This window comes from Lolium perenne, chromosome 7 (assembly GCF_019359855.2).
Source record: "Lolium perenne isolate Kyuss_39 chromosome 7, Kyuss_2.0, whole genome shotgun sequence".
Taxonomy (NCBI): domain Eukaryota; kingdom Viridiplantae; phylum Streptophyta; class Magnoliopsida; order Poales; family Poaceae; genus Lolium; species Lolium perenne.
The window spans coordinates 278,956,638-278,973,672 of NC_067250.2; the positions used below are offsets into that span (position 1 = coordinate 278,956,638).

Consider the following 17,035-nt stretch of genomic DNA (forward strand, 5'->3'; position numbering starts at 1 on the left):
ACTACAAAAATATGGTGCGCTATTGGCGCACTCTCGGAAAAAAATGGTATCGATGCCCAACTTCTCGAGATGGACCAACACCCCAAAAGCAAAGTTGTTACGTATCCCTAAAAAAATTAGTACATGAAAATTGTTGTATGACTGTATCTGATGGAACACTCATTTCTGCTAAAGAGCAATATTTTCATCACACACGCACACACACACAAAGAAAAGTTGTTATGTGAAAATTGATCAGACAATGATGTACCTTTTTTGTATTTTTTTTGTTCCATATGTAAAGTAAAACTACGTTGCAATAGCTCACCCCACTTGTAATCCTGGATTTGATGTAAAAAGTCTGCTCAGGCTTCATAAGAGCATTGCCATGCCAATTATGCACACACACCACTACACAGGTCGGTCTTTTCCAAACGGGGAAAGAACTTTTATTTTCCAGGCGGATTTTCCATAATGATGGAGAAGTTTCCATATTTAACTGGCCACCTTGGTCGCTGCGACATCGACCTTGAAGCTAGATTGGAGAATCAAAATTCCAGATGCTTCCAAATCCTATGACATATATAAATTCAATGGCAATGCAAACACGGTTCCAACTAAGTGCAGTGTTTGTGTACATTGAAATGGTGTGTATGCTAATATGAAGCTAGCAATGGGTATGCTATACTCTGGTCTCAAATGCGCATGATGGCTTCTATGCAAATTATGATCATGCCCAATCTCTCCTCTTGTGCTTAAATAGGAACAACTACTATAACGTATTAACGTTTGATACCATTTGATGCAACAACCATGCTCTTGGTGCTTTCATGAAGTTAAATGATATCATAATGTGCACATGGGCATCCGTGTACTAGCTAGTATAAATATCCCCTCCTTCAGTAAAATACCTATAGGTACTCGTACCGTGTGCACGTATTTTTTTTTATTCGTGATAGCATCTCCGATAACCACAATCGATTTGCCACAAGAGATTACATACCAAACAAAACAAAACAAAAAACTTTTGATCCAAGTAACAATTTTTTTGAACACCTCACTGCTTGTTTAGCAACATTTTTCCGGATATATCCAATGAACACTCCAGGTACACATGCTTTGCAAGATGATCAGCCCTCACTGTTGTAGTTACTATTAGTACATTAGTATGTATAAACGTTCTCACATCATCCTAGAGGCACTCTAGAATTTCCATTACCAGAGGTTCACAACCAGTTTGCCAAACAGTTTGAGTGCTCACGTCAACTTTCTAGAACATTTCCCACTGCCCTCACTGTTGTAGCGACTCCTTCCACTTCTTCTCAATTCTCATAGGGCTGCTGCAAATCGTCGGCGGCGTTTCTTCAAGCAGGCTCTGGCTGCTACGCTGTGCTGTTTGCATCAAATAGAGGCCCTCTACACAGGCGACCGATAGCTTGCTAACCATTCAGTCAACACATCTTAAATAAAGTATTGCTTCCATGGTTACCCTCTTTGACTCCGCACGCACAGCCTGCCTAATTAGTGGCCAGCCCACTACATTCTCCAAGTCAAGTTCATAGACAAACAGTGCGTTTTGTCCAAACTAAAACGCATGTTCCTTCCCTCAAAGAAAAACACGTGTTTCCTTGGCAAGTAATCGTCGCTGCAAACTGAAACTAATGAAGCAAAACAACACGTCAAGTACAAATGGCCCCTCTCCATGCGCAGATCCCGGAGAGCTGAACCCGAACGTGCCATTCTCCATCTGGAACCTGCTGAGGAGCGAGGTTACCGGGCCAGTAGCGACGCCCCCATCGAAGCAAACCGTCATTCGCCTTCCTCAACGAGAAGGCAGAAAGAATGACCAATCCAAGGCTCGAAGCACAACGTCTGTCCGTTCACCATCTCCCCGTACAGTTTAATTCACCAAGGTAAAGAGACTTGCTTATCAATTCCTGTCGCCAAACAATTGGCCGGCCTGACTGAATGTGAACAGCTAGGAGTAATTACCAACGATAACAATGGCACCTAAGAAGTATGTATGCAGTGACAAATGATCAGAGTGCTTAACTGTTGTAGTCCCACACAATTGGCATGCTGCTTGTGTTCTACAAGTAAACAGCGTTGAACCTAAGCATTGACAATATATTCAGGTAAACTCGTGGTGATTCCACTCCCGCCCTGTCGCTCCCCGCATAACCGGATCAAACCCAGCATCAAAATTTAGCTTCAAGCAACTCAAGGCAAGAGGCTTAATCTGCTTTCTCCATTGCTCATCCTCAGTCCTGGCCTTATTCTTCGCCCTGCCACCAGGAACTGGATGGCCAGACCAGAGCCTGGCCATGACAGAGCTCCTGTGTGCTTATCATATCGCATGAAGCCTTACCATGGTTAGCAGGTAAAGTGAATTCCCAAACAATGAAACAGAAAAACAGTGCGAGGATGGAAGCAGAAGAATGTACTCCCAAGATTTTTTTTCAGGAGTACAAGTCTTTTCTACATGAATGCTACAGCTCCTCGGAACAAGACAAATATAACTCTTGCTATAAAGGTGAGCCTATTAGTCTCCATAAGACCTACCTAACCACATGCAATAGTATCATGAAGAAAACTAAATCATAACGCAGCATTTCATTGAGATATTGACTTATGATGCAACCCTTTAAGTTATCGGGTAGTTCTCCATCCTTCTTCTAAAAATCAGATGCACCTTGCAAGTCAACAAAGAGGAAATCCTCCCTCTTTTCATCATCAACTACAACAAAGGGTAAATGCAAAATATCGACTATCAAATTTCTGATTAGAGTTGCTGTATTCTTGATTTATCCAATTATCAAGATATACAATTTTGCACCTATAACTGATTTATCCATGGGTGATGATTTCTTACCTAACTAGTGTCTGCAAGGAGATAAACATTAGTTGCATACTGCAGCAATTTTTTCCAAGGAGATAAATATAAGCATGTCTGCATTGTGTGGAGTCCTACTATAGTGGTGAGCTTAGTCTCCAAACATAACCAGATGCAATGGATACATGAAGAAAAAATTAACTATGGTGCATGCATCAAGTTAGGAGAAGTGCTCCAAGTTTATATAAAAAGCCGGTACAACTTTGACGTCCACAAATACCATTGTGTGCCACATTACATTGTCAGCTAGAACAAAATATAGAAACACGGGACACATGTAGATTACTATGCCTTGAGCATTAAGAAGGCCACTAGACAATCTCCTATAAAGAAAGAGAAAAGACATATAGATACAGAGGCAAAGTAGATTCTTTAGAGGCACAGGTAGGTTGGTAACTGAAAGTTCAAAGAAGAACACTAGATAAAAAGGCAAAGCCACATCTACAGTTGAAGAAAACAGTTACACGACACAGATTAGTTGGCACATACACCAAAATTAGTATTGACACATAGAGTAGGCCCTTTAGATCCGAAAGGATTTCTAAATAAGCATACATTCCCCGCAAAGCTTCTTGATAATAGCTTCATATGCATCAACAAAGAAACAAGGCAGCTCATAGTGGACCCAGTTCACACACACTACATATCATGCAGATAGTGACGGTTAGGCTATTTAGAATCATCAACTCACTAAGTTGTCAGATAAAAGGTAAAGCGTTGACAATATATCCCTGTAGTCTCGAAAAGAAGGTATGTGAAACAAGAGTTTGTTTGAGCTGATGTTGAGTAGGCCATAGGACTTTGCTATGGAAACTGGTAACCAACTTGCCATTGATGTCAAGCTGAATTAGCCAGTCGCCAAATCTAACCAGTAGAAGCACATCACCATCCTGAGACGAAACCACCACACCACATGTACTGTTGAACTCTCCAAACTGCAGCGTGAGCTGTGCAACCGGCAATTCAGCCCGGTGCTTGCAGGTCCAGACCTCACTTTGGTAGTCCTCCAACACCCAGATATCAACATTCCCAATGACTGGATGCCATAGAGCAGCAGAAGGGGGGCATACTGACGAGTGGCCGGGTTGCAGATGCACAAGCCCATGCAGTTGAGGAGTCCGTCGCAGGAAGCCTCCACGCGGAAGAACCAGTAGACCGGGCCAACTCGCGCGGCGGACTGCAGCCGGTCGTCGGCTGCGAGCCCTGTCCGCTGGTCCAAGGGGGTGATGTCTACGGATCTGTTGTCAATGCCGCCGAGGTTGTTGAAGCCGCATAGCAGCGGGAGAGTGGGCTGGCGGCCATGGTGTGCCAGGAGGAAGCGGCGGGTGGAGGTGGCGCGGGCGCCAGGCGGGACAGACGGCCTCCGCCATAGTCGCCGGCTTTCCAGGAGCAAAGCAAGTGGAAGTGGTGGTCTAGTGTCGAGTTGTGGTAGTGGTGGCGGCGGAGGGTAGTGTCGTCGTCTTTTCAGGGAATGTATTTGGGCTGGACACCATCTCCTTCAACGGGTTGGGCTTAGCCCAGGCTCTCTGGTGAAGAGTTGGATTGTCCCTGCTTCTGTGCAATTTTCTGGACAAAAAATTATGGTGTCTGGACTTAGATATTTCTACATTTTCTGCCAACTATGCAGACTTCACCTACACACTGGTCTTATCTTTCCAAGCAGGGAAGACATTCTATAATTTCCTTTTGGAGTGAAGAAAACACGAATATGCGATTGCGAGAAAAAAAGTTATGTATCCCCGCCATCAAATTTACGGCCACCATTTTGTAAATCAAGCACGTAACTGAAATGGTCAGAGCCAAGGTGAAGCATGAAGTGGGTAAGGACCCAAATGACTGAAGGTACCAAGAAAATGTGCAGTTCCAAGCTCAGATGAGGATCTGACTTTGCTGAGAAAGCCAGAACCATCATACTTATGTCTCCATGCTTACTAAAAATGCCAAGCGGCAGATATGAAACAGAGATGCATACCCCAATAAGGCATCAAACCACTCGTATATTATTTGTTTGGTGTCATTGGGCACTGAACTGCCCCATTCGACATACACACGAGAAATAGTGATGTCTCAGTCTACTTCTAATCCAGCCTTCGAACTACAGCGGTGTCTTATAATTAAAAAAAGGAAAGAACAAAGAGAGCATCTGCAGAGACAGAAAGTAATAATGACAAGACTGGGGACATAGAGAAACTGAGATAAATGAGAAAAAAAAAAGACTGAAAGAGACAGCTTGGAAAATGAAGAAAGAAGAACTGAGATTAAACTCCGTACAGAGACAAGAGATGAACTTAAGAATGAAGGACCTAGCAAAGAGGATGGCACAAAAATGAGAAAATTGAAGAAAGACTCGGGAAAGAGAGAGAAACTTGGAGAAACGAAGAAATAGAACTAAGAAAGAGAAATAAGAAGGAATTAAACATAGATTAAACACTAAGGAAAAGGGAAATAAGAAAGAGAATTAAGAAAGAGAAATAAGAAGGAATTAAACAGAGATTTAACACTAAGGAAAAGGGAAAGAAAGATAATTAAGAAAAAGAAATAAGAAGGAATCAAACAGAGACTGAGAGAAGGACATAAACAGAGAATGACTGGAGAAACTAAGGAAAAGAGAAGAAACAGAATTAAAAAGTAGAATTAAGAAAGAGAAATAAGAAGGAATTAAAAAGAGACTGGGCACTAAGGAAAAAGGGGGGAAAGAAAATAGAAAAAGAAAAAGAAAAATAAGAATGAGAATTACGAAACACAATTAAGAAGGAACTAAAAAGAGACTGAGAGAAGGAACTAAGCAGAGAATGAGTAGACAACCCAAAAAATGAAGAAATAAAGAACAAGAGTTGAACGTGAAGAAAGTGTTGAGCGTGAAGCGGAACAATATCAGAGTTGATAGTGATTCTCTTTTCTTTAATGTATTGCAGTTTGATCAAAGTGTGCACAGGCAAGGCTTCTCAGGAACAATTGATGTCCATGATGATTTTTTACACAAGTACAAGCACATTATTGAATTGTTCTATTGTTCATGATGTAAAGGAACATGTCACTACACTTGGTCTTTGATCTACCAAAAAGGAAGAGGAACAGAAAAAAGCAGAGAAGGTAGGTTCAGAGAACAACTTTGCTATACGCTAATGATAATTCAGAGAACAACTTTGCTATAGGCTAATGATAATTCAGACACAACTTTATCATGTAGGTACGAACGCCAAGGTACAAGGTGCAAAGACAAAAAAGACAGGAGTAACTAAAGCTACTGAAGCACAACTATAGATGTTTGAAGCCAATGCATCTACCTCACCGACAATGGAGAAATGATTTATGCCTGTTTATGCAAAAGAATGTATCCGTAGTTGCTAGCAAAATATTTCCTAGAGGGAACAAAAAGAGAGAATCGTGTGTAACAGAACAGCAAAACGGTGTCCATGTACAATTGCCTAATGCATACACTGCAGGCGTTCTATTTTTATTATTGCTTGGTATTACACATTTTCTATTGTATCTACTAGCTGATCATCACATCATGACCAAAAACTCAAGAAAGGATATGTACGTTCTGAACTTCTGTCAACGTCAAATTAGAAAAAACAGAGACCAATTCTGTGTTTTGTCATGAACTTATCGACCAACCTATGACTGATCTAGTAACATGGGTAAAATTTGTGGCGCATACTATGCTTCAAATAACTTGGGTACAAAAATATCCAAGTAAAACAAAATAAGTGTGGCCCCTCCTCCTTTTCCCGGGCTTGGAACTAGCTGTCCAACTTTTCTAGATGGTATCTAAATGTTGCAAGTCAGCCTTACAATGATGGTATCTAAATGTTGCAGAAAAACTAGTTGCACCGCGAATTCATTGGTCCCCATGACAAAATCTTGTAAATATTAGTTCGCACCTCTTTATTGACAGCCTTGCTCGCCTTCGTCTGCTACTACATCAAGATGGCTTAACCATACAGGTGTTGTAAACGAAATTACTGTGAAAGCAGGTGAATCTGCGAATTTTTTTGCATATTAATTGCATCGCTGCATTACCCAGGGAAACTCCCAAAGTACATCAAGCATGAATCTCATATTATTAGAGCAGGAGTGATGCAATACCAGAGAAAAAAAAATCAGAGCAAGGACAAAAGGTGCAGACCATAAGAAAAGGGTAAACGCTAACTGGTTAAAGGTGGAAGTTGTGATTTTTCCCTAATCTTGCTCGCATATATGAGACCGATATTTCAGCTTAATCACTTGATTCCCTTTCTAAAACAATAATTCGAATGAAGAAAATGTAAAAATACCATGGATTTTGACTTTACTGGCCACAACAAAGTTAAAATGTCAAACAGCTCTACCCAGTACTATGGCAACGCTGAAATTACCCATCTTATATATGGTTTGAAGGGTCTGCTGATGCCTGATGCTAATGAATCTGCTGTGTCGAAGAAGCTGCAGATGCCAAGGAAACACAGTTGTCGCAACAAACATAACGTTAAATATTACATACTTCATCTAAATTCTTGAGACCATGAAATAACTAAGGCAAAAATATGTCAAAGGAAATCAACAGTATGGCATCGACATAGCGATCTATCAAAGGGATCAGCAGCAGCTAAATTATGGATGTCGCCAATATGTATCTCATCACCGAAGTAAGAATCACCAGCAAAATTAATCTGTATACCTTGAGAAGCTATATTATCCAGCTGTAACTTTGTGAGTTGATCATCTAACCATTTAGGATCGCATTTCTTTCTATGGCTTGGAAGGCGTGTTGCGAACTCCATATGTTGTAGCACCCTTGCATTCAAAAGACAAAACCTTGCAAAATCTACATCTCTCTTTGTTCCATGATAATTTATCAGCACTATTTTCTTGAGATGGAGCTCAAAGCATTCGATATAATCAAGTGGAAAATGATGACGTGCTCTTTTTGATGCCACATCCCTATATAACTGAAATATGACATATCCTTAGTTTCAGAGATGATTCTACATATGGATTGGTGGCATATATGAAAACAGTGAATCAACTAGCTATAAAATAAATCAACAGCAAATAATTCTCACCACGGCATATAACTTCTCCAAGCAAGGAAAGAAGGTGACGAAGTCAATGGCATCATCAGCACTGGGAGGTGACATGCGCAAAATCAAAACTTTGACTGTTCGCACCACACTCATCAGGCTGGCAACAGAAGTTCTCTGAATTAAGCAGGATATATGAATGATTAGCACACAAATTCATAAGGCATATCGAGTAAACACGACGAGAGGCATCCTTAATGGAGAAATGAAAAGTTGTGATTACCTGAAAAAATGTGGTTTCCAGCTTGGTTTTAGAGAACCCTTCTGGCAGAGAACCCAAGAAGTCCAGTTTGGGTGCGCAAATCACACGAATTGATAGCTCTTCGTCTGTTCCAGATAAGAGCAACTTTTCTAGGAGAGGGGCGTCCTCAATAATCACTTCCTGCAACATTTCCTCTGGTGCATCTCTCAAATCAGTGCACACACCTAGCCTCCGAAGGGTGGACGAGTTGATGCGAATGCCACGGACACCATCTAATTCACTAAGCACCAAGCTCTGTAGCACAGGGCACCCAGAAATAACGCCATGGAGGTCACCCTCCGAGATGATGAGACCTTTGAAGGTGAGCTGTTTGAGGTGGGGGAAATGTACATCGCCGGCCAGGGTGGCCATGGAGGGGAAACGGATCATGTAGCCGGTGCACTTGATGCTGAGGATGCGGAGGGTGGGCGAAAACCGGAGCACGGACAGCGGCAGCATATACGGGTCCTCTCTGGGCACTCGCCAATATTCCTTACCATTTTCCTTGCGGTTTTGCCACAGATCGAACTCGGCGAGGCCATTGAGGGCTGGCGACTGGAGCCAGTGGCTCAATAGTGGGGAGACGAAGCCAGATTTGTAGCCGTACCAGGTCAATGAGAGCCGGCGGCAGGGCGCGCGGTGGTCGGCGAGGATCCGCGAGACGAGGCTGGAGGGGGCGGGCTCGTCGTCGCGGCGGAGCTCCACGCCGAGGTTGAGCGGCGCGGAGCGGAAGAGGTCGCGCCACCGGGTGGACAGGGACTGGCTGCGGGCGCCGTCCTTGGTGGGGAGGAGCGACACGATGCGGCGGAGAACGTCGGGGTGGAGGTTGCTGATCAAATCGGGGCTTTCTCCGTCTTCAGGCTTCTCGCTCGCCGGCGGTGTGACGCCGGCGTCCAACTCGTCCTTGCGGCATTTTCGCTTTTTGGCTCCGCCGCGGGTGGCCATCGCCGCCGCCAGTCGGGGAAGAGCGGGCGTCAGTTCGAGGGAATTGGCTCCGGTGCAAAGGTTTTGGTGTTGGGGATATTTTTTTTCTTCAAATTAAGGGTCATTTGTTTTACTTAGAAATACTTCCTTCAATTCATACATCTATTTTAACATCGTGTAATATGAATTGAAGGAAGTATATAATTAACGCTCATTTCATCGTGCTTTGCGGGAGTTTTCACTTTGCAACAGATTTACAAGAGTTCTATGTTTACGCTTGGACATACACATATGTTGCACATTGCACTAGGTTTATAGAAGAACAATAGAATATGGTCTGAATCTGAAATTGCATACACGATGACTTATATATACCTATATATTGGTTGGAAAGACGATCATTTTGGTTAGAAGAAACATACATATAAAAAATAGGGTCATGGGTGGTAAAGGATAATTCCTGCTCACGAAGTCCACAGAACGAGCGCTCGAATTTGTTTCTCGGGGGAGGGGGTGAGGGAGAGATGGTTGGTGCGGAGAGAGCGAGTGACAAGGTATCAACTTGTCAATGCCTATGGATTATAGGCTAGGGTTTAGTTGGAAGTAGAGGGCAAGTAGATCTCGAAGGTTTCAGCCGAAAAGTACTCGACGATTATGAAAACTAGGATTCGTAAACAATGATTCGATGCCTTCCTCGTCCCTCGACTCCCCCTTTATATAGGAGGCGGAGCCGAGGGATTCGTGTTGTACAAGTTACAGAGTCCGGGATGGTTTCTAACTCATCCCGCAAGATTACAAATAACACTTCCTATTACAACTCTAGTTTCTCTTAATAATATCTTGGGCTTCCGAATCTTCTTATTCTTCGGGTAGTGGACCTTCAGTAAACCCCGGGTACTATCTTCGGCAGGCCCATTTGGGATGCCTATGTCAGTAGCCCCCGAGATTTTGCTTGAATCGTAGGGTCAAGGAAAATCTCCATTGTTTATCTTTATTCGACAGATTTGACTTTTCTATATTTCTTCTCATAAACATCTATATTGTACAGGGATAATGGTAGTTGGGGCTAGTTCATCTGACGGATCAGGTACTAGTTAACTGCTCTAGTGGCAATCCGCAAAAACCTACTTCAAGATCACGTCCCTGGACATGACCTCGGGATACCAGTGTAAACTTCGACAGGCGCCGCTTAAGGTCTTACCATTCTGTCGAGTCCCAGTAAAATTTATCGGGTACCTAACGCGTCCGTTAGGATTTTTCTTCGTATCTGTTGATACGGATAAAAGTAGCAGAGCGCAGTCTTTGGCGATGCCACGCCCAAAGCCGTAACGGATCTCTGGGGTCTTACCTTCGCAAATTCGCGGCATTCAGAAATTGATCGCAACTTTGGCGTTCTGAGAATATATTGTCGAGTGCTTTTTCGGCTGTTGGAATGGCACATTTTATCGAGTCAAAGATGACTTATATTGCTCTCCCGATGGGAGTATATGTAGAGTTAATTATAACTCGAAATATACTCTTTTGCTCTTCTATCTTTCTTTTTCCTCTTTCTTTCTTTCTTTTTTATAATTTCATCGGGCACGCGAGCAGCGTTCCCGATGGGAGTAGCCCCCGAGGCTACAGCCAAGGATTTGTACTTGGGTGTAGGCTCCACGCCTTATGCCGATATATTTTCTTTTATCTCCCGAAGTTTTATAATTTCTCGGGTGCGCGAACAGCGCTCCCGATGGGAGTAGCCCCCGAGGCTTTGGTCATAGGCTCACGCCATTTCCATCTTGTCCTTCTGGATCCTTTCCTTTTTTCCAAAGTAGCCCCCGAGCATTTGATCAAAAACTTGTATTTGATCAAAGGCTCTACATTATTTTTCCGTGTCGCCTTTTATGAAGCTGTTGAGTCGAATTTTTTCTTCTGGCAAGATGACATTGTTGCTGACCACAGCCACGATTGCTTGTCAAAAATTTGCGACAAGTCTTTTCTCGCTGCCATGCGGGCCCAATTAATCCACTATCTTGACACGTCGTGCAAGTGGGGGACACACGTCCTCCGCTTTTTCTGGCGCACGCACCGTAACTTCCGTAACGTTGAATTACTTTTTTACCCTTGTTGCCACGTGGCTATCATCTGTCACACATGTTCCTTATCCAACGGTTCGTCGTTTCACCGCACCCCTATATAAGTTCGTCTTCTTCCTCCTTGGGCAGTTCCGCTCGCGCCGTCCTCCTTCTCTCAGCTGCAAATTTCTCCTGCGATCCACAGCCTCCTAAGTTCCTTGCCTCCCAGCTGCGAATCCTGCGCCATTGTTAATGCCACCTCGTCGATTGACAAGGCACAGCACGCCGGAGTCCTCCATGGCCGCCATGGATCTTGGGGCGGCGGAGTGGGAAAGATCGAAAATTTCCACTCAAGACGTCAACATGCTGAGGAAGCTGGGGATCAGCAAGAAACCCAAGGCATTGTGCTTCCCCAGTGAGGAAAGCTACCCAACCCCTCCAATGGGGTACCGGGTAAGTTTTGTCGACCACCTCATCCGCGGTCTTTCCGTCCCCATTCATCCTTTTCTCCGTGGACTTCTTTTTATCTACGGTCTGCAACTCCACCACCTCACGCCAAATTCAATCCTCCATATCTCTATTTTCATCACTCTGTGCGAGGCCTTCCTTGGCGTCCAGCCTAACTGGGCACTATGGAAGCGCATTTTCTTCTGCCGCCGGAATGGCTCGCCCAATGTCGCCTATAATATAGGCGGCGTTGTGATTTCTGTTCGGCCCACTGTCGACTACTTCGACGTCAAGCTTCCTGACTCAGTTCAAGGATGGCGCAAGAAGTGGTTGTACATTCAGGAGGAGAACCATGGATGTGCGGAGGACAACATCCCTCCTTTTGATGGCGCCGAGAAAATCTTTCGCCGCCGCTCCTGGGACGCGGAGGCCACCGAAGAAGAAAAGGTGTCGACAGAAAACTTGATGGCTCGTATCCACGAGTTGCAAAATACTCGCGGCAAAGAGTTATCGGGTGTCCAAATTACTGCATACTTTCTTAGGACTAGAGTGCAGCCGCTTCAGGCTCGCAAGTATCCTCTATGGAAATATGCTGGCGACGAGGACGTGGATCGGCTGTCAGTGAATTTGGAGGTCAAGGATTTAGAAAGACTTGTCCGAAAAATTTCATCTCTCAGCAAAAAAGATGTTGTCCCTTCTTCTTGCCGTGTGACGCCATTCAGCGCCGCCAATCCACTTCCCGAGGTAATCTTTGTCTACTGTCTTGTTGTTGCTTTGCTATCTTTTTTGTAACTTCATTTCTGACATCTCTCCCTGCTTTATTTTGCACAGAATCATCCAGATCTTGTCTCGCTTCCTCCTCTTCCTGAAGGTGGAGAAGTCGAAGAAAGGGCCATTGCCACTGATGACAATCAAGAAGCTCTGTCTTTTGTGAATGAACCCGTGGATTCTCGAAAATCTGCGGGATCTTCCGAAGGTACTGCGTCTGCACAATCTCCTCCTCCCGCTGTTTCTCCAAAAGGCAAAAGGAAGAGGAATGATGTCGAAGATTCCGGCATCTCCAAAGCCGAAGAAGTTGATCCTTCACGACAGAAGGCAGCTTATGATCCATATCTCGAATCCCTCGTCAGCTCGTGAGTCACTTTTATTTTCCCTTATTTCTGTACTCGAAATTTTTGTCTTATCCTGCTTTTTATGCTGTCGATTTTTAATCACAGCGATGATGAGGAAGAAGTACCAACTTGTGACGTGGCTCCTCGGACGAGCACGTCACATACTTTACTTGCCTCGGATACGCTAGTTGAAGGAGAAGAATCCTCGCCTCCTCAACAAAACGTCGTCACCACTACTCTGCCATCGAGCCCCCTTGCTCCTTCACCAAAAAGGACAAGGATCGAAACGATCATTGAGCCTGCCCCTCAATTGGGTAGCTCTTCTACTCCACTCTTGGATGATGTAAGTTTTTTAACTTTCTTACCAATATCTATATTTCCTCTATTTGCTTTTTTACACCTTCACTCTTTTTCCATACCGATGTTTCTCTTTCTTTGTTCTTTGTTGACAGCCCATGATCAAAGAGCTTATTCGCATCGGATCCCAATTCATTGGGTACCGTGAGTATGCCAGCAGAACTGAAGGTAATAACTTTTTTGCTGTCGTTGTTTCTGACTTCCTGCTCCTGTTTTTTGTCGCAATTTTGACCTTTCTTTTCTATTTCGACAGAGAAACTTGCAGAGGCCAACAAGGTCGCCGACACTCTTGCTCAAAAACTGGAGCAAAGTGAAGCGGCCCGCAAGAAAGCCGAACTTATTGCTAGCGAAGCCAAAACAGAGGCTAATGAAGCCAAGGCAAAAGCTGCTAGTGTCGAGGAACTGCAGAAGAAACTTGAAGATGCTGAAACTGCTTTAAACGAGCACAAAGCCGCACAGGCCACTCGTGAGCAGGGGATCCTCAAGCGCCTGAAATCGCAAAACCGGCGCTTTCAAGGTAATGTTATCGATCTCTTCTATTTTTTATGGGACCTGCTTTTTTCTTGCTTTTGACCGACGTTTATTCCCTGTTGCAGGCCAAACAAACCAAGAGTTTGAGCTAGAGAATCCCGACAATGATCCTCTCCTGGACACACTTTCTTATTTGGAGCTTCATGGATCCGAAATTCGTGAAGGCGTGATGAATGCTGACGCAGGATTGTCAAAACTATTCCCCTACTTCTTCCCGAAGAAAGAGGAGCCCAAGACTTTCCTTGTCCTTGCCCAGAGCTTCAATCCATCAGAAGACCTTGGGCTGAAAATGCGCCAGGAGAACATGAAAATTGCTGTCGAGAGCACTGTTGCCTTGGTCGCTGACAGCCAACAAACTGCTGACTGGATAAAAGTTGGTGACACCGAGCAGATAGAGCAAGCAAGATGGCGGTCTTTGATCAAGGCAGCCAAACCCAATACGAAGAAAATTCTGGCCTATCTCGGGATCAAGCCATCTTCAACTCCTAGTTCATCGAGGCCGGAGGTCTAGTTGCATGCCTCTTTGTTTTTTTCTTTCTCTGTCTCTTTTGCCCTTGTCGCCAATCTAGCTGTGGCGACAATTATCCTGGTAGTCCTTTTGGAGAAACTTCTTTTGTAATGTCTATGTAAATTTTTCTAGAAATTAATGAAATTCCTTCTGGCACTATCATTGATCCTGGCGCTTTCTTTTCCAGTTAATATTTGATAACTATTCAACCAATCCTTGCACTGCCGATGCTTCACCTGCTTCTTCCTTCTCGAAGAAAATGCTAGTTGATAACGACCCTCTTGAAGGTTCTTCGAGCAAACATTTCTCGGAGGATTTGCAAGAACTTCGACAACATCTTCAATCCATGAAGAAACAAACTCTGGCAATGATGGAACAGTCTCGGAAAGCATTCGAACAAGAAAAACTTGCTCTCCAGCAAGCCAAAGAGGCTATGGCTGCCAAGGATACTGCTGTATTGGAAGCAAAGGAAGCCACTACCTGAGAAAATAGCATGCTCGAGCTAATGTTGGAGGCTAGCACAGATATGTTAGGTATGTTTTTCCAACCTCACAATGCCTCTTCTTTATTTTACTGTGCCCCCCTTCAAATTTCTTGCCTTGTCACTTAATAGGCTCGGTTCTTGATGCTGACGCCGAAGATCGAAGAGTAAACGAGAGAACAAATCTTCTTGTCAATCTTTCCCTTAACCATGGCTGTTTATTCTGGGCCACTCCTGAACGAACCCAGCAAATTGTCAGGTTCCAAGATCGTGCTTGCCAAGTACGCGAATTTCTCAATTTTTGCACGACAACATTAACCCTTGTTTACAAGACTTTGTTTCCTCGGAATGAAGTACCCAAAACTCTTCCTGAGTTGCTGGAGGTATTCAGAGATGCTCCCCGCATTCATAATTTTGTGCGAGCTCAATTGACTGCTGGAGCAAGGTTTGCCATGATTATGATAAATATTTGCCATCCAAAATTAGACCTGACGAAGATTGTTGCTGATTGCCTGGCCAAGAAATCGCGGCGAAAAAATGATATTGACACAATCAATGAGATGGTAACTCCTGTGGCTGAGTCAATGATAGATGAGCTTCTTCGGATGGACTCAGAATTCTTCGTCAAGGGGTCCTATGCTGCTCATAAATCAAACAGAGGCTTGTCCATAGATAATATTTTAGGCTTTGACTGATTTTGTACCATATTGGAAAACATTATGTCTGTATCTCTTTTGATTTCTTTTTTATTTCCGAAGAAATTTGTTGTATATTGTAAAGTGCTCTATATTGTTGGAGCCCCCGAGCCTTCTGGCTAGAGTTTGTATTGTTTTTTCCATCTCGAAGATTCTTCCTCTTGCCGTAAGGAGATATCTTTATTTTTTTCATCAAATAGGTTGCAAGCCTCCGAGTATCTTAATGTCGAAATTCTATATTTTTGTTACGAGGTTTCTTGGACCAAAGCAATAAGTTTTTTGACGTGTACACTATATTTATAATTTGTTAGCTTCCGATATTTGGCGAGGTATTTAGTGTACCAAGGCGAAATATGTTGGTAAGTCTAATTTGTCTATATTGTACGTATTTTGAGACTTGAAGGCGTTGAGCCCCCGAGCGTGTCCAAGGATAAGAAATATATCTCCACTATCTTTATTATATTGCATCACCGCGAGCCCGCCTCATTAAAAACCTTTCCGGCCCCACTCGGTGCCCCGAAAAGGAAAAGAGTGCGTCTGAAAACTCGCGGGCGTTTCAGTACATTGTATTTTTACAGAGAAGGACTATATTTCGACTCTAGGCGTAGAACCGCCTGAGCTGTGCTACATTCCAGGGGTTTTTCTCTGGAGCCCCTGTCTTCTTGTCCTTGATCCTGTATGCGCCTCCGTCGATGACTTCCGTGACAACGTAAGGCCCCAACCATGGTGATTCGAGCTTCTCAGTACTTTTTTGATTTAACCGCAAGACCAAATCCCCAACTTGAAAAGATCTTGGTCTTAACCGTCGACTGTGGTAGTTTTTGAGGTCTTGCTGGTATTTGGTGACTCGTGAAAGTACTTCATCGCGAGCTTCGTCGAGTGCGTCCATATCATCCTCCCGAGCTTTTTGTGATGTTTCTTCGTCATACTCTATTACCCTTGGAGAACCATGCTCTATTTCAATTGGTAGTACTGCTTCGGCTCCGTGGACGAGAAAAAAACGGAGTTTCTTGTGTCTCCGTATTTGGTGTTGTTCGGATGCTCCACAAAACACTTGGCAATTCCTCTGGCCACGTATGTCGAGCTTTTTCAAGCGGTCCTAGCAGGCGCTTTTTGAGGCCGTTGCAGATGATACCATTGGCTTTCTCGACTTGTCCGTTAGTTTGCGGGTGTCCAACTGACGCAAAGTGCAATTTAATGCCTACTTCTACGCAGTATTCCTTGAATTCCTTGGATGTGAAGTTTGAACCATTATCTGTAACAATGCTATGAGGCACCCCGAAATGAAAAACGAGGCCTTTCACGAACTTTATTGCCGACGCTGCATCTGGTGAATTTATTGGCTTCGCTTCTACCCACTTGGTGAATTTGTCGACAGCGACCAGTAAGTACTCATATCCTCCTGGCGAAGCTTTGTGCAACTTGCCCACCATATCGAGTCCCCATTGGGCAAAGGGCCATGACAATGGTATTGGTGTTAGTTCTGCCGCTGGAGAGTGAGGTTTTGCGGCAAACCTTTGGCACGCGTCGCAGGTTCGTACTATTTCCTTGGCATCCTCGATTGCTGTCAACCAATAGAATCCTGCTCGAAAAACCTTGGCTGCAATAGCTCGACTACTTGCGTGGTGGCCACATATTCCTTCGTGTACGTCCTTCAGAATTATTCTTCCTTCTTCGGGTGTAACACACCTTTGCAGAACGCCTGAAATATTTCGCTTGTATAACTCCCCTTTGATTACTGTGAAAGCTT

At 43.9% G+C, this 17,035-nt stretch overlaps 1 protein-coding gene across 1 annotated transcript; it reads right to left on the reverse strand.

Moving 5' to 3' along the window:
* Positions 1–1,139: 1,139 nt before the first annotated feature.
* LOC127312581 (putative F-box/FBD/LRR-repeat protein At1g78840) lies at positions 1,140–9,157 on the reverse strand. The gene is made up of 3 exons (XM_051343108.2): positions 8,162–9,157; positions 7,921–8,055; positions 1,140–7,806 (listed from the first exon to the last, which is right to left on the reverse strand). The coding sequence occupies exons 1-3, from the start codon at positions 9,122–9,124 to the stop codon at positions 7,405–7,407; spliced, it is 1,500 nt and encodes a 499-aa protein (XP_051199068.1). The 5' UTR covers positions 9,125–9,157; the 3' UTR covers positions 1,140–7,404.
* Positions 9,158–17,035: the final 7,878 nt, after the last annotated feature.

Bases quoted from the DNA above. Each gene is read 5' to 3' on its own strand.
- LOC127312581 (XM_051343108.2), bottom strand. From the start codon at position 9,124: ATGGCCACCCGCGGCGGAGCCAAAAAGCGAAAATGCCGCAAGGACGAG. The intron at 8,056-8,161 runs GTAATCACAACT...TGCTTAATTCAG, and splicing joins TGGAAACCACATTTTTTCAG to AGAACTTCTGTTGCCAGCCT. The intron at 7,807-7,920 runs GTGAGAATTATT...GTCATATTTCAG, and splicing joins TGGAGAAGTTATATGCCGTG to TTATATAGGGATGTGGCATC.